The following is a 17247-nucleotide window of genomic DNA, read 5'->3' as shown; positions in this document are numbered from 1 at the left end:
ACAACAACATGAGCATAATTTTCACAAGAAATGGTCTTTATCTTGATTTGAATATAGGCTTGCAATTTCATTTTCTTGCATTTGAAGTCCCATACTTTTCAATTTTAGTTCAGCATGTAATGTTATTTAGTTAATTAGCTAATTAAAGCTTATATCTTAGGGGACCAAAACTTTTATCAAGAAAATGATTTTTGACAACGAAAAATGCTCATTCTATCCCATCCCACATATTCTATATATAAAAGAAAATGTATAGGAAGCAAAGTAAAACCTGAATTCTTGAATGTATCAATGGAAAACAGGAAAGCAGAGGCTGCTAATGCACAAATCCTACTTAATTACCACAACAATGACCAGGTTTAATATTTGATTTTTAAGGTCATTTAACTACAAATTTAGTTTCACACATCATACTAAGTGGTTTTCCCAGTCTGATTGAAGAAGCAATCTACACTTGGACTAGACTATTCACAAGGGAAAAAGAAATAAATAAAAGAAGAACTTCTTTTATCATCCAACTCTATTCTCAAATATTTTATGTTGATCAATTCACTGATTTGAAACTTTTGAGACTTCATAAGCTTACCAAAGAGCCAAACCAGGATTCATTCACATTTGACTCGATAATATTATAAAGACATTCTTGTTGTGCAAGAAGCATTACCAAATAAAATAAAGGTTTTCTTGTGCTTGGAGGCCACTCAAACCAGAAACTTGAACAAAGAAAGAGAGAGGCAGTTTCCTTCCCTCAACACATGCATAAGCATTGCTGACCTTGTCTACTATGATGTCAAAAAATATAAAAACTATTATTCTCCACAACATAGTGTATAAATGCAAATGCATGCACAAGGGGAAAAGGCATGGCCAAGGAAAAATTTAGTTTCTAAAGCATCAAGTATTTGCTATAAGATCAATCCTTTTTTTCCCTTTCAAATTTCAAACCTTGCCTTGGTCTTTTGTCATCTATTTTAATCTTCAATCCTCCCACAGGAGCTAAATGGATTCGCAGCCATATCAGCTTCATATTGCATTCTTTCCATACATGGCTCATGGCCACATGATCCCAACCATGGACATGGCCAGGCTATTTGCTAGGCATGGGGTGAAGGCAACCATCATTACCACTCCTTTTAATGCATCTCTAATCTCTAAAACAATTGAAAGAGATAGACAAAAGGGTTTCGAAATCGGTATCCAGTTGATAAACTTTGCTTCTGCAGAGACCGGGCTGCCAGAAGGATGTGAGAACGCAAGGTCCATCAGGACACAAGAAATGGCTGCAAAGTTCTTCAAGGCTATTAGCCTACTTCAACAACCACTTGAACATGTCCTGAAAGAATGCCATCCAAATTGTCTTGTGGCAGACATGATGTTTCCCTGGGCGACAGAAGTTGCAAGCAAATTTGGGATTCCAAGGCTGGTTTTCCATGGAATTAGCACTTTTTCTCTTTGTGTGTATAATTCTTTAAGGCACTACGAACCCCATAAAGGCTTAGCATCTGATTTTGAGCCATTTATGGTGCCTGGCCTACCAGACCAGATTAAGATAACAAGATTACAAGTGCCAGATTATATCAAAGAGAAAAATAAACAAACAGAATTAACACATCGAATGTCACAGTCAGAGTTGACAAGCTATGGAGTCCTTCTTAACAGTTTCTATGAGCTGGAACCAGCATACTTAGAACACTACAGGAAGGTGATGGGAAGGAAGGCATGGAGCATTGGGCCACTCTCTCTATGCAATAATGATAGAGAAGATAAAATGCAAAGAGGAGACACAGCTTCCATCAGTGGACATGAATGTTTGAGGTGGCTAGACTCAAAGAAACCCAACTCAGTTCTCTACATATGTTTTGGTAGTATGTTCAAGTTCTCAACTCCTCAATTGATTGAACTTGCAATGGCTCTTGAATCTTCTGGACAGAACTTCATTTGGGTAGTAAAGAAAAAAGAAAATGGATCAACCCAAGAAGAATGGCTGCCAGAAGGGCTCGAGAAGAGGATGGAAGGGAAAGGTCTGATCATAAGAGGATGGGCGCCACAGGTGTTGATTCTTGATCATGAAGCCATTGGAGGATTTATGACTCATTGTGGATGGAATTCAACATTGGAAGGAGTGGCTGCTGGGGTACCAATGGTCACTTGGCCACTTTTTGCCGAGCAATTTTTCAATGAAAAGCTGGTTACAGGTGTTCTTAAAGTTGGAGTGGGTGTTGGTGCTCAGGAATGGTCTAGATTTGAAAAGAAGATTTTAATCAAGAAAGAAGACATAGAAAAGGCAGTAACCCGATTGATGATTGGTGAAGAAGCTCAGGAACTGAGAAACAAAGCAAAGGCACTTAAGGAGATGACAAGAAAGGTTCACGGAGAAGGAGGATCATCTCAGTCTGATATGATTGCACTTTTAGAAGAACTAAAGACAGTCAAGATAACCATGCAGAACTAAATCAACAGAAATTGGCACATCTGCTGCACTTTGATTTGTAAAGTTTCATAATTAGTGGCATTGAGTATGCAGAACAGGAATGAATGGAATGATTTTTAGTGGCATGGGGCAACCAAAGCCATGCAGAAAACTAGAGTTAACATCCCTATACTGGCCAGTAACATAAGTTCCATTACACCATTAATACACTTGGAATATAAACTAGCATTCTAAATTCGTATAGAGTGCAAATGCAGCACTTTTGTATGTACTATCAAAAGTTTGAAGTTAACTAAGATTGCTATTCTCCATGTACAAGTCTATATATGGACACTCATATACTATGAATTTGTCTAATATGTCAAATAACCGTTGATGCTTATTTTATTATAAAAGCTTTTCATATCATTGTAAAATAATCATTTGCACCTAAAAACTTAACAGGTTAGATGAAGTTTTAAGAATAGTTTCATATCTTTAATCGACGAAATACAGCTTAAACATGGATAAATACAAAAATAGTGCTTTCGGGTTCATATATAATTCCTAAAAAGTGCAGCAAAAGGCCATGATTTCCACCACCTGACATGGAAGATTTGGGCTAAGCAAGAATCTATTTCCTAAAATTAGTCAATTATTAAACTCATTAGTCTAAATTCAAAGAATGGAGAGGTAGCTCATTAGTTTAAATAAAAAAAAATTAAAATTAAAATTTTGATATTATTTTTGACAAAAGGAGGAAAGTTTGGTAACCATTTGAGCAATTTACCTCACCTATTCAATAGCTACATATTCAATTAAAATTACCCTTTGTAAGTTCTACTGTCTTCAACAATATTTATTTAAATTTAATATATACATCTCAACAAATAATAAAATAATATTTATATATATAAGTATTTTATATTTTAATATTAAATAATTAATTTTATTATTTAAAATTAATAAATATATATCAATTATCTATTGATTTAAAAATAAACACACACGAAGCTTAAACAATTGTCGCTGGATTGGACGAAGAAGCTCACTCACTTAAAAGCCATGTTGGTAATCCATTTCATACAGTTGAATTTTTTAGATATTTGTTGTCAATTTAAATAATTAAGAAGAAAACAAGATTCTATTAATGTCATATTCTACACGTGTAGATGAGCATGGGAAAGCTCCATACAAGGCATAATAATATCAGATTAAAAGAGGACAAAAGATTTATAAAAAAGAAAAGAAGAAAAAGATAGAAATGAAAAAGACCAACAATATGGCATAATAATATCTGAATCGGTTTGCTGATTTAACTAATGAGGAGTATAAAGCTATGTTCTTGGGTACAAAGATGGAGAGAAAGAATAGATTTCTGGGTACAAGGAGTCAGAGGTATTTGTTTAAGGATGGTGATGATTTGCCTGAGAATGTTGATTGGAGAGAAAAGGGTGCTGTTGTTCCTGTTAAGGATCAAGGCCAGTGTGGTAAGATTTTTATTTTGTTTTTAAATTTTTCAAATAAAGTTTTGATTTCTTTTTCAGTAAAATCTTTGATGTTGTGGGCTTTGAACTTTTGATTGGGTGAACATTGACCGTGGGACCAGGATAGCATGTTTTTCCAATTATGTTCTTAGTGTGATTGTTGCTGCTTTACAAGGGATTTGTTTTGACTTGGATACTATCATCATCATCATCTTTTTTTTTTTTATTATATCTGTTTGTGTAATTATTTTTATTTTTACGGCCAGAAATTTCATGGGGTTTTGTTTGATGGGAAAAGATCTTGATGGAATAAGCTAATACGAATAGGAAATTTTATTTTGAGATTAAAAAAGTTGTTACCTTTAATTGTTTGTGCTTTTGGGTATTGGTTGACATGGTTGTTCTTGGCTTATAAGATATTATTTGGGGGTTACTGAGGAATATGGACAAGGCATAACTTTCATAAGACTAACATGGGCTGCCGAATTTTCAATGTCTAATAGAATTTAAAAGTTTATCAGGGATTTTCCATGGAGTAGAGGAATTGTGCATGTTTAGTTTGCACTAGCTATGTAGTTTGTGCTTAAAAATTTGTAAGTTGGGGTTGCAACGATTGACTAATTTTTTATGAAGTCTTCCTTCTTGCACCTTTGGCTTGTTCAATATTGTTGTTTCCTTGTAGGAAGGAAACTGCAATATGTACAATTATCTTTTGGGACCTTCTTAATCTAAATTAGTTGCTTGTTTTGGATGAAGGGAGTTGCTGGGCTTTCTCAACTGTTGGTGCAGTAGAAGGCATAAACCAGATTGTAACTGGTGAGCTAATTTCTCTATCTGAGCAGGAGTTGGTAGACTGTGATAAGTCATATAACCAGGGATGCAATGGAGGTCTCATGGACTATGCCTTTGAATTCATCATCAACAATGGTGGCATTGATACTGAAGAAGATTACCCTTACAAGGCCTCTGATAACATATGTGATCCAAATAGGGTTTGTGCCTTGTCAAAACACTTGGTGAACTTTTTTCTGGTCAGATTGATCCTTCTTCGATATTCTAATTTTGTATTTCTGCATATTGTAGAAAAATGCTAAGGTAGTTACCATTGATGGATATGAAGATGTTCCTGAAAATGATGAAAATTCCTTGAAGAAAGCTGTTGCTCATCAACCAGTTAGTGTTGCCATTGAAGCTGGAGGCAGGGCTTTCCAACTCTACAAATCGGTAATTACTGAATTATCCTGCTTAAATTGTTCTGTAATGCAGATTTAGCATTATTAACTTTTATGTGTATACCTAGTTCGTAGCACACAGAGCCATCGTTTATGTCAATAGCCATGGATATTAACTGTTCTAAGGCAACTATATTCATTATGCAATTTTTCAATGAAAAGCTGGTTACAGGTGTTCTTAAAGTTGGAGTGGGTGTTGGTGCTCAGGAATGGTCTAGATTTGAAAAGAAGATTTTAATCAAGAAAGAAGACATAGAAAAGGCAGTAACCCGATTGATGATTGGTGAAGAAGCTCAGGAACTGAGAAACAAAGCAAAGGCACTTAAGGAGATGACAAGAAAGGTTCACGGAGAAGGAGGATCATCTCAGTCTGATATGATTGCACTTTTAGAAGAACTAAAGACAGTCAAGATAACCATGCAGAACTAAATCAACAGAAATTGGCACATCTGCTGCACTTTGATTTGTAAAGTTTCATAATTAGTGGCATTGAGTATGCAGAACAGGAATGAATGGAATGATTTTTAGTGGCATGGGGCAACCAAAGCCATGCAGAAAACTAGAGTTAACATCCCTATACTGGCCAGTAACATAAGTTCCATTACACCATTAATACACTTGGAATATAAACTAGCATTCTAAATTCGTATAGAGTGCAAATGCAGCACTTTTGTATGTACTATCAAAAGTTTGAAGTTAACTAAGATTGCTATTCTCCATGTACAAGTCTATATATGGACACTCATATACTATGAATTTGTCTAATATGTCAAATAACCGTTGATGCTTATTTTATTATAAAAGCTTTTCATATCATTGTAAAATAATCATTTGCACCTAAAAACTTAACAGGTTAGATGAAGTTTTAAGAATAGTTTCATATCTTTAATCGACGAAATACAGCTTAAACATGGATAAATACAAAAATAGTGCTTTCGGGTTCATATATAATTCCTAAAAAGTGCAGCAAAAGGCCATGATTTCCACCACCTGACATGGAAGATTTGGGCTAAGCAAGAATCTATTTCCTAAAATTAGTCAATTATTAAACTCATTAGTCTAAATTCAAAGAATGGAGAGGTAGCTCATTAGTTTAAATAAAAAAAAATTAAAATTAAAATTTTGATATTATTTTTGACAAAAGGAGGAAAGTTTGGTAACCATTTGAGCAATTTACCTCACCTATTCAATAGCTACATATTCAATTAAAATTACCCTTTGTAAGTTCTACTGTCTTCAACAATATTTATTTAAATTTAATATATACATCTCAACAAATAATAAAATAATATTTATATATATAAGTATTTTATATTTTAATATTAAATAATTAATTTTATTATTTAAAATTAATAAATATATATCAATTATCTATTGATTTAAAAATAAACACACACGAAGCTTAAACAATTGTCGCTGGATTGGACGAAGAAGCTCACTCACTTAAAAGCCATGTTGGTAATCCATTTCATACAGTTGAATTTTTTAGATATTTGTTGTCAATTTAAATAATTAAGAAGAAAACAAGATTCTATTAATGTCATATTCTACACGTGTAGATGAGCATGGGAAAGCTCCATACAAGGCATAATAATATCAGATTAAAAGAGGACAAAAGATTTATAAAAAAGAAAAGAAGAAAAAGATAGAAATGAAAAAGACCAACAATACAACATCAACCATTCAAATGCTATCTTTAACAGTCAATATTCAGGGACAGGCCGGTCCTCCTCATCCGCCGGAGCCAACGTCCATTCTCCATCGTCACCTCTGACCATACCTCTATTCTTCTCCACCCACCATGATCCAGGCACCAAGCATTCATCTTTCAAGAAAGCACATGATTTATTAACTAAAGCCAAGCTTCTCTTCACTTTTAGCTCAAATGGTTCTTTATCGCCATTCCATCCTGCTACTATATGCAACATAGCCTGCAAATTGTGCCAGTCACTAGGATTCTTTGAACCTTTCAAGCTTGGTGACTTTCTTGTATCAATCTCAAGCTCAGTTCCAGTATATTCATATCCCAACAATCGTCCTGGATAATGTGGAATAGCATCAATCTGATTCTTGATATGAAGAACTTTAAGATTTGAATGCTTTTTGAACCTGTCATTGAAAGCTTTATTCCCAACTTGTGGTGAGCCAAAGACAAGAGCTGCTACAGGAATATCTGCAACACCATTTTCCACAAGATCAAAAGCTGCTAAAATTGATAAACTAGCACCAAGACTATGCCCTGTCAGGAGTATGCTTAAATTATCATCTTTATATTGCTCAATTAACTCATTAAGCTTGCTCAATAGCTGCTTCCTCAAACTAAGCTTCGTGAAAGGCGACTTGGGATCGTCAGAAACATAAATTGTTAACCATCCTTGCATCACTTTAGGCACTTTCTCATTATCATCATCGCTGTCACTACTACTAGCACTGTTCTTCATCTCTTGATCAAGATTGTTGCTGCTTCCTTGTAACAAATGGTTAGCAGACTGTAACTTCGCACCAAGAATGTTAACCCACTCATAGTTCCTTGTAGTTCCACGAAGAGCTATATATATATCACGTCGTCCAGTTGCTTTGCTATATTCATCCGTAGTAACAGCGATGTAGCCAATCCAGTTAGATTCGCGGTCCCAAGATTCTCTTGACTGGGAGTGAAGAATGAAAGCTTCAGGCAAGCTGACACGAGCAGTGCCATAAAGGAAAGAAGAGACTTGGTAGTTTTCAGCCTCTTCAAACATAACTTTTTGGAAGAAGTTGTGCTTGCCATAGCGGCTGGCGCCACAGTACTTGGAGTTCTGATCATTGTTGAAAGAGTCGTAGGTAGCCTGACAGAGGTCACCGCAGCGGAGGATGAGCTTGCGGAGGTTGAGGTCTAGAGGGTCAAGAAGGTTTTCCCAGTTGTTTTGGCCTAAGAGTTCAGACCATGTTGCTTGTGGTTGGTTTATTGTTTCCATTGAAGCAACAGGTTTCTAAGGACTAAGAAGAAATAGTGAGTGACTTCTTGGTTTTCTGATTGTTTGAGGCTTTTGATAAAGAAAAAAACAGAGTCTGACATTATATAGTAGCTATAAAAGTCATTAAGTTATTGATGATGCTGTGGTCCAAAGATATATTTCTATACTTTGATGAAATGATGAATTATAGATTGGTTGAACTACTTTGTGTTGTTAATCATTCTGTTTGAATAAGGATATTAATTATTTCAATAATCACACTTGTCTCCATCCAAAAAAATTGATTTGTCGGATTTAATTTCTATATTTTTTAGTTAAAATTTTAAAATAAAAAAATTGTCGACTCAATTAAACAATAATGAACAGATTAAACATTTAAAAAGTTCTAAAAATAATATAAAAATTACTAAAAAATAAATTCAATCAGTTTTTTTAAACTTAAAAGCTAACATCGGATTAAAAATTAAAAATCTATATATACATTTAAGACTAAAAATCAAATTAAAAACAAAATTCTATATGTATACTCAAATGGAAACGGAAAGATAATAAAATAGAAAGCCATATAAAAAAATACTTACTTAAAATTTTAAATAAATATTATTATTAGGAAGTAAAAAAAATTATTTAAAACATAAATACAATTTAAAAAAAGTTCTTGAAATATCAAGTTTCTGGAATAGATGTAATCAAACTCCTTTCTCACTTTATACTGGAAAATATTGAAATTTAAGTTTATAACTCTATCTTTTATCATCAAAAGTTTTATCCAATTTTAAAAGTGTGATTATTTAAATTTTGCACACACATGTATCTCCATAAAAAGATGAGTTGAAGGATAAATTTAAAATTTACTAGTCGTTTATTCGTGTGTTGCATAATCATTATTATTATTTCGATTGTAAAATTAAGTTAAGAGATACAATTTAATAAAATTTTTAATTTTTAATATTAATTTATAATATTTTAAAAATAGAAAATTAACTATTTTTAAATATTTTTATTTCTTTAAAATTTTATTAGTATAATAATATAAAATTATTTTAAAAATATTTATTAATTAATATTAGTATTGTATAACTTAATACTATAATTGATATTACTATATTTAGAATTAAAAATTTATTATACAACTAAAAGTTAATTATTAAATTAAATATTAAAGATATAGTTTAAGATGTTATTTTTTAGAATTAGAATTATCATTTAATTAAAGATTAATTTATTAAATATAATATAAAATATAAATAATATGCTATTTTTTAGAATAGAATTAAACTATTTATTAGTTAATATAATATTAAGATATAATAAAAAAGTCAGTGTTTAATTAAGAATGTAACTTATTAATCAATAAATTAATAAAAAAAACTATAAAATTACACAATAAGCTTGAATCCTATGTGTAAAAAATAGTACACATATCAAAATAAATATTTTACGTGTCAAACAAACATATCAAAAAAAATTTATATCTTAAAAATTTATATTTATATATATATAAATTTTCAAAATTCCAAGATTAAACATATAAACAATAGATTTACATTTAAGAATAATTTTAAAATAAGATAAATTTATTAAAAATAATATTAGAAAAAAATAATATAACAATTCATCGTGCTTACTTTTCTACCTACTAGGTGGGAAATTAAAACTCCAAAAAAATGAAGAATTTTAATAGATAAATTTTTTAAAAAAATTTATGGACTCATATTATATTGTCAAACTAATGTATAGATTTCACAAAATTTCTCAATCCAAACAACACCTTAATTGCAATGATAAACTAAAATCTACTTTTAACAATTCATCACATAACACAAGGTTAAGGCAACTATAAATTTTCTTTCTTTGTGAATAGCATTCTAATATTGTTTTATTCCTTTAAAAATGACTATTTTTTATGAGAATTTTCCTTATTTATGTCATTATTATATATTCTTCATTTTCCACATGATGAATTGGCAATGAATTGTTATCATATGTCTTAAGAATTTAATTTATTTACTCATATAACTCAAAATACTATGCTAAGGTCCTAAATTTGGTATGATATATTGCATTGATTTGGTTCTTATTTATTTTGTGGATGACAACTAATTTCAATTGTTTATATTATCGTTATCTTCTCATCTTTCAACTCTACAAAAACTATTTCAAAATTTAATGTTATACATTTTATTTAATCTTTTGAAGCTTTGGTTTCAACTACTTTACTTACTTTTGAAAAGACAGTTTTTCCTATTACAAAAATTTGTCATTAATTATGAAGATAAGCTCCATTATATTAGATATTAATATAATTTGTAAACATCATATTACATAATTCATAAACTATTTTAATTTATTGTCCTATAATTTTTAAATAAAAAATATTTAAATATTTAACATTTAAAAAATCTATATTCTTCCATAATATTATAATATATATAGAAGTAAGTGAGCAACATACAAATTCGCTCAGAAAGTCTTGCATAAGTTAATATATATATTTATTATCTAAACATAATAATAATTAATATTATAATAATTTATTTTTCAACAACTGTTAAAAAATATTATAATAATTTATTTTTCAATAATTGGGAATATACTTAAATAGAAAAAAAAAACAAAATTAAATATCATAAATGAAATTTGATATTTAGGGATTACAAATTAATCCATTTTTGTTGCTTAAAAATGAAACTGATATCTCAAACAATCTCATCTTATCACTAAATCAAAACGTGATTATTATTATATATAGACCATTCAGCTTGATTTTTATATTGTGTTTAATTGAAATGATTTTTATAAAATTTATTTATCTCAAACAAATACTGTTTTCTATTTTACCTCACACAAATCTGTTTGCTCGCAGGTTCTTCATTCACTGAGGCGGCATCCAAGTCACTAACAGGAACAGTTGCGAGTGATACAACTGTAATCACAGATTTCAATAATTTGCTTGAACTGCTTTTACTTGCAGCATTGTGCATGTCAACAGCAACAATTGAAGGCACTGCAGTTTCAGATGCAATAGAAGAATGCGGCATTTTGTTCGAATGGCTTCCACCTGCATCATCAGGAAAATCTAACGATCTTCTCACATTTTTCTTAGTACTCACATTTGCTTGCACCCATCTATAAAAAATGTTCGTGCATGTCAACAATAACAACCACAGGACAATTTTGCTAATGAGTTAATATAATAAATTTGGACACGGTTTTTTGGCAATGGTGTTAAAATTTAATGTGTCTTTTTTACTACTCGCAAGTGTATGAATCGTTTCTATAGTAAGAGTAAGTTTACCACAAGGTCGATCTCTCAAAGAACTATGAGGCAACTTATTATAAAAACTAATTATTAACATAAAATAATAAAAGTACATCTAAACACTCTAAATCAGTATTTTGAGATAATAATATTCATAAAATAAAATAACTAAATAATAAATAAATATGTAATGCAAATGCTTATGATTATGATTTAAAACTATATGCTAAAGATAGTATTTAGTCTAGCCATTTACTTAGTAATCTCTTTGTTTTATTTTAAGCCTAGATCTAATAAATGAGATGAGATGTGCTTTTTTCTTAAGTCACTCAAGGTAATAATGCAATCAAGATTTTTTATACCAAAATATATTAAAATAAAAATAATATTTCTAATACTTTTAATCTAAAGATTTTCATAATAGATATTACTACTAAATTGATATGATAATCAATCAATAATAATATATTAAACTAATACATGTACGAAGGTAAAAAAATCATTCATTAAATAAATAATAACAAGGTTCATATAAAAGTAAAAAAGGTTAAACTAAATACTTATAAAAACTAGCCTAACATATTTAACACAATGATCATGGTATTAAATAGAAAAACATAAAAATAAGACTGAAAATTAAGGCTTCCTCCAGATCCAAGATTTCTTCAAATAGGAAGAAGATTGATCATCACTCTCCACTTCTTGAAAAGCTCCTTAGATTTCAAAAAAACAATAAAAACTTAGACTAAATGTTTATGAAGAACTATAGAGAATAATAGTGCGCAGGTGTAGATAACAGATAGGAGAAAATTCTCCCCCTAGAATTAGATTTTGTAAAGATATATATAGAGAATAGTCATCATCTAAATAAGTCTCCCTAAAAATGTATACCTGATATAAGTCTACATAATATATAAGACTTTAAATATCTTTATTTCCACCAAATACTATGCCATAAATAACTCTTAATATAAGTCCTAATAATTATACAAAATAACTAAAATGTTTATTGGGCCTTATAATTAGAAATCCATGCGTTTTAATCTTGTGCATTGACACAAACATGTCCATTTAGTTTCTTTTTAAGTATTTAGCTTCATATTTTTTTTGGCTAATATTATCTGAAAATAGACGATTAAACTTAAATGAGGTAAAAACATATATTTTTACCATTATTTATATATATATATATATATATATATATTATTAAATCTCTAAAATACTTTTAAATATCTATATATAATTTGGACCGATTATCTAATATTTTATTATTTACTTTGAAAGAATAAACCTGTAAAAATTCTTTGAAAATATTTTTAATACCTTATTTTACATATTACATATGAAGTAAATTTTGAAGTTTGGGAACGGCCCCATATCCTTAAGAAGACTCGCCATTGTTTATAAACATAACAAGAAATTAAATTAAGATAATGAATTAAAAAATAGATTCTCATTAGCACCCTTAATCTCCAATTAGTTGTGAGCACGAATTGAACCGAACCATATTTTAAAAGAAAAAAATCCAATCGGATTGCCCTATCTTTAATCTTTGAATTAAAATTCAGCTGGTCAACTGTCCTCTTTTATATTAAAAGAAGAATAAGAAAAGATAACATCATGTGAATCCATTAAATTTTTAATCAAATCAAATTAACTGTTTTTTTACAAAGAACTGAATCTTTTAAATAAAATCAACCAATTCAGTTAAATTAAATTAATCTTTATTATAATTAAAATATATAATTTTTAATTTTTATAAATAAATTATAACCAAATTAAATTTTAATAAAATAAAAATAATTTCTAAATATTTTTATATTAATAAGACAGTATATTTTATTGGTCAGTTATTTATTATTGGTTGGGTGACATGGTTTGTTTGTTTGTTTGATTCTTTTTATTCTTTTTCGTGATTGTTATGTGGAGCTAACCTTATTTGACGGTATATACATGTTAGAGTCCTAGAACTTGGTGAATGGTTACGGGTACGTTATCCTTATTGTGGGCATGACGTGGAGCACATTTACATTATTAATCCCTTTGAATTTGATTAGTATTTTTGTTGGCATATGCCATCATGTGGCTTACGTCCATAAACCAAAACCAATTCCAATTTGCAAGCAAAACTCTTTGCCTTTGCTGTCTTTATTCACATTTTCATTTCCTATTGTTGTGCATTATCACTTGAGAGCAAACCCATCCGAGTAAGGAAAACCAATACATTATCACATTTAATCCCCTCATTTCTTTACTAATTTTATAATATTCAAAATCTTTTGTTCTTATGATTAATAATCCTAAGTCCTGATATTAATTTTATCGATCCACATTTCAAATAGGAAATAAAATTAAAATCAATATCACATCAAAAATTGTATTAAACGTGTAATTTCATGCTCGATTTATATTTTGAATATGTATCATATATATATATATAAGAATTGAAATAATAAAAAAATTAAAATATTTAGCAATTTTTTCAAAGCCATTTTGGAAAATACACCTTACAATAAATAAATATATAAAGTAAAGAAAACCAAAATTTATATATATAATGGCACATGGGCAGCCGCCCATTGTTAAGTGCACATGCTCTAGAAAAAATAAATCCAAAAATTTGTTGGTGAAAAAGAACAGAAAAGAAAACATCATCCACGCACTTCTCAGTTTCTCTGATTCACCCCATAATTGTAGGTCCACAGCCCAATCCTCTGACCTTGCGTGACACTTTTAACATCTCCTATTTCAACGCACCTTCGTCTCCTTTCCCCTTCCCTGCCCTTCTTTCTGTACCAAATTCCCAATCCTCTTTAACCTCTTCTCTCTTTTATTACCTGTCTACTTTCATCGAACACCTATTTTATACCTCTATATATACACACCCATAACCCACAACACACACACACAAAAGAAAAAGAAATCACTGAGACAATCATGGCTTCTCTAAAGTTTCTTGCTTTCTTCATTTTATTTTCTGGGCTCCTTTCTTCTTTTTCGTCAGCTTTAGATATGTCCATTGTTGATTACAACATCAAACATGGAACAAAATACCCATTAAGAACTGATTCTCAGGTTAGAAGAATGTACGAGATGTGGTTAGTTGAACACGGTAAAGCTTATAATGCTTTAGGTGAAAAAGAAAAAAGATTTGAGATTTTTAAGGATAATCTTAGATTTATCGATGAGCATAACTCTGTTGATAGGAGTTATAAAGTGGGTCTGAATCGGTTTGCTGATTTAACTAATGAGGAGTATAAAGCTATGTTCTTGGGTACAAAGATGGAGAGAAAGAATAGATTTCTGGGTACAAGGAGTCAGAGGTATTTGTTTAAGGATGGTGATGATTTGCCTGAGAATGTTGATTGGAGAGAAAAGGGTGCTGTTGTTCCTGTTAAGGATCAAGGCCAGTGTGGTAAGATTTTTATTTTGTTTTTAAATTTTTCAAATAAAGTTTTGATTTCTTTTTCAGTAAAATCTTTGATGTTGTGGGCTTTGAACTTTTGATTGGGTGAACATTGACCGTGGGACCAGGATAGCATGTTTTTCCAATTATGTTCTTAGTGTGATTGTTGCTGCTTTACAAGGGATTTGTTTTGACTTGGATACTATCATCATCATCATCTTTTTTTTTTTTATTATATCTGTTTGTGTAATTATTTTTATTTTTACGGCCAGAAATTTCATGGGGTTTTGTTTGATGGGAAAAGATCTTGATGGAATAAGCTAATACGAATAGGAAATTTTATTTTTGAGATTAAAAAAGTTGTTACCTTTAATTGTTTGTGCTTTTGGGTATTGGTTGACATGGTTGTTCTTGGCTTATAAGATATTATTTGGGGGTTACTGAGGAATATGGACAAGGCATAACTTTCATAAGACTAACATGGGCTGCCGAATTTTCAATGTCTAATAGAATTTAAAAGTTTATCAGGGATTTTCCATGGAGTAGAGGAATTGTGCATGTTTAGTTTGCACTAGCTATGTAGTTTGTGCTTAAAAATTTGTAAGTTGGGGTTGCAACGATTGACTAATTTTTTATGAAGTCTTCCTTCTTGCACCTTTGGCTTGTTCAATATTGTTGTTTCCTTGTAGGAAGGAAACTGCAATATGTACAATTATCTTTTGGGACCTTCTTAATCTAAATTAGTTGCTTGTTTTGGATGAAGGGAGTTGCTGGGCTTTCTCAACTGTTGGTGCAGTAGAAGGCATAAACCAGATTGTAACTGGTGAGCTAATTTCTCTATCTGAGCAGGAGTTGGTAGACTGTGATAAGTCATATAACCAGGGATGCAATGGAGGTCTCATGGACTATGCCTTTGAATTCATCATCAACAATGGTGGCATTGATACTGAAGAAGATTACCCTTACAAGGCCTCTGATAACATATGTGATCCAAATAGGGTTTGTGCCTTGTCAAAACACTTGGTGAACTTTTTTCTGGTCAGATTGATCCTTCTTCGATATTCTAATTTTGTATTTCTGCATATTGTAGAAAAATGCTAAGGTAGTTACCATTGATGGATATGAAGATGTTCCTGAAAATGATGAAAATTCCTTGAAGAAAGCTGTTGCTCATCAACCAGTTAGTGTTGCCATTGAAGCTGGAGGCAGGGCTTTCCAACTCTACAAATCGGTAATTACTGAATTATCCTGCTTAAATTGTTCTGTAATGCAGATTTAGCATTATTAACTTTTATGTGTATACCTAGTTCGTAGCACACAGAGCCATCGTTTATGTCAATAGCCATGGATATTAACTGTTCTAAGGCAACTATATTCATTATGCATCTTCTTTCGGCTTTTAGCTTAAACCACAGCCTCTGATGAACTTATTGTTTTGTTCTTCTCAATTCGATAATTGATACTAAAAAGCTTCTGAATCATTACCTAATGAAATGCCAATCAATGAAGTCTATGCCAATTCACATTTGTAAATCTGGTTCGTCTTGGCTTAAATCTTGCTTTTCTCCATTAAGGGTGTTTTCACTGGTAGATGTGGCACAGAGCTGGACCATGGTGTGGTTGCTGTTGGATATGGTACAGAAAATGGTGTGAACTATTGGATTGTGAGGAACTCATGGGGTTCCGCATGGGGAGAGAGTGGTTATATCAGGATGGAGCGTAATGTGGCCAACACTAAAACCGGCAAGTGTGGGATTGCTATACAGCCTTCATATCCCACCAAGAAGGGTGCAAACCCCCCTAATCCTGGGCCCTCCCCTCCATCTCCAGTGAACCCTCCACCTCCAGTGAGTCCATCCACCGTGTGCGATGATTACTTCTCATGCCCCGATGGAAACACTTGCTGTTGTATATATGAATATAGTGGATACTGCTTCGGATGGGGATGCTGCCCTCTTGAGTCCGCAACCTGCTGTGATGACCATAATAGCTGCTGCCCTCACGAGTACCCTGTTTGTGACCTCAAAGCTGGAACCTGCCGATTGGTATAACAAATAACACTCTTTTCTTTTGTGACAAATTTAGCATTCTTTTCTTTGCTGACATATTCTGTGATTGCAGAGCAAGGATAACCCATTGGGAGTCAAAGCATTGAGACGAGGCCCTGCCAAAAGAACTCACACTCACCTTAATGGAATCAACATCGCATGAAGTCTCAGGATATGCAAAGGAGAAAAAGATGAGCAAGGAAAAAGGAATGGCTGCTTTTTACACCATTAATTGATGTTTAATGTTATTCAGTTTCTTGGTGATTATTGTAAATAGATCCATTTCTGCTGAAGCAGAAAACAAACAGATTCAGAAGAAAACATCTCACATAAATTTGTATAGTCACCAAAACAATTGATTCTCATTGAAGTGATTGCTGGCTTTTATTTTTGTGCAAATAATTTAGTAGCATTAGTCCCTTTTCTTTCATATATGCAAATGATC

The 17247-nt window shown here is 31.3% G+C and overlaps 4 protein-coding genes across 5 annotated transcripts; 3 read left to right on the top strand and 1 right to left on the bottom strand.

Moving 5' to 3' along the window:
* The first annotated feature begins 838 nt into the window (after nucleotides 1-838).
* Nucleotides 839-5848, top strand: LOC8288146 (scopoletin glucosyltransferase). 2 transcript variants are annotated; one of them, XM_048375888.1, is made up of 2 exons: nucleotides 839-2188; nucleotides 5295-5848. In XM_048375888.1, exons 1-2 carry the CDS (start codon nucleotides 1001-1003, stop codon nucleotides 5556-5558), a joined length of 1452 nt encoding a protein of 483 aa, XP_048231845.1. In that variant the 5' UTR covers nucleotides 839-1000; the 3' UTR covers nucleotides 5559-5848. The 2 variants fall into 2 exon arrangements, with proteins under 2 accessions (XP_048231845.1, XP_002518707.3); XM_002518661.3 differs by lacking the exon at nucleotides 5295-5848 and having other exon boundaries at nucleotides 839-2742.
* Nucleotides 3536-8226, bottom strand: LOC8288145 (phospholipase A1-IIdelta). The gene is made up of 2 exons (XM_048375889.1): nucleotides 6792-8226; nucleotides 3536-3685 (listed from the first exon to the last, which is right to left on the bottom strand). Exon 1 carries the CDS (start codon nucleotides 8084-8086, stop codon nucleotides 6833-6835), a length of 1254 nt encoding a protein of 417 aa, XP_048231846.1. The 5' UTR covers nucleotides 8087-8226; the 3' UTR covers nucleotides 3536-3685; nucleotides 6792-6832.
* Nucleotides 3692-16412, top strand: LOC125370439 (probable cysteine protease RD21B). Its single transcript, XM_048375891.1, has 4 exons — nucleotides 3692-3900; nucleotides 4654-4889; nucleotides 4981-5255; nucleotides 16120-16412. Exons 1-3 carry the CDS (start codon nucleotides 3750-3752, stop codon nucleotides 5167-5169), a joined length of 576 nt encoding a protein of 191 aa, XP_048231848.1. The 5' UTR covers nucleotides 3692-3749; the 3' UTR covers nucleotides 5170-5255; nucleotides 16120-16412.
* On the top strand, nucleotides 14092-17189 carry LOC8288144 (probable cysteine protease RD21B). The gene is made up of 5 exons (XM_002518659.4): nucleotides 14092-14763; nucleotides 15518-15753; nucleotides 15845-15985; nucleotides 16329-16799; nucleotides 16876-17189. The coding sequence occupies exons 1-5, from the start codon at nucleotides 14286-14288 to the stop codon at nucleotides 16963-16965; spliced, it is 1416 nt and encodes a 471-aa protein (XP_002518705.1). The 5' UTR covers nucleotides 14092-14285; the 3' UTR covers nucleotides 16966-17189.
* Nucleotides 17190-17247: the final 58 nt, after the last annotated feature.

Source organism: Ricinus communis, chromosome 6, assembly GCF_019578655.1.
Source record: "Ricinus communis isolate WT05 ecotype wild-type chromosome 6, ASM1957865v1, whole genome shotgun sequence".
NCBI classification, from domain to species: Eukaryota; Viridiplantae; Streptophyta; class Magnoliopsida; order Malpighiales; family Euphorbiaceae; genus Ricinus; species Ricinus communis.
This window is presented reverse-complemented; position numbering and strand designations above follow the sequence as displayed.

What these genes read in the sequence shown, in the direction of transcription:
- LOC8288144 (XM_002518659.4), top strand. Translation starts at nt 14,286, where the DNA reads ATGGCTTCTCTAAAGTTTCTTGCTTTCTTCATTTTATTTTCTGGGCTC. An exon ending in ACATATGTGATCCAAATAGG is followed by an intron (nt 15,754 to 15,844) that starts GTTTGTGCCTTG and finishes TGCATATTGTAG; the next exon opens with AAAAATGCTAAGGTAGTTAC. An exon ending in CTTTCCAACTCTACAAATCG is followed by an intron (nt 15,986 to 16,328) that starts GTAATTACTGAA and finishes TTCTCCATTAAG; the next exon opens with GGTGTTTTCACTGGTAGATG.
- LOC8288145 (XM_048375889.1), bottom strand. Translation starts at nt 8,086, where the DNA reads ATGGAAACAATAAACCAACCACAAGCAACATGGTCTGAACTCTTAGGC.
- LOC8288146 (XM_048375888.1), top strand. Translation starts at nt 1,001, where the DNA reads ATGGATTCGCAGCCATATCAGCTTCATATTGCATTCTTTCCATACATG. An exon ending in AATTTTTCAATGAAAAGCTG is followed by an intron (nt 2,189 to 5,294) that starts GTTACAGGTGTT and finishes AATGAAAAGCTG; the next exon opens with GTTACAGGTGTTCTTAAAGT.
- LOC125370439 (XM_048375891.1), top strand. Translation starts at nt 3,750, where the DNA reads ATGTTCTTGGGTACAAAGATGGAGAGAAAGAATAGATTTCTGGGTACA. An exon ending in TAAGGATCAAGGCCAGTGTG is followed by an intron (nt 3,901 to 4,653) that starts GTAAGATTTTTA and finishes TTTTGGATGAAG; the next exon opens with GGAGTTGCTGGGCTTTCTCA. An exon ending in ACATATGTGATCCAAATAGG is followed by an intron (nt 4,890 to 4,980) that starts GTTTGTGCCTTG and finishes TGCATATTGTAG; the next exon opens with AAAAATGCTAAGGTAGTTAC.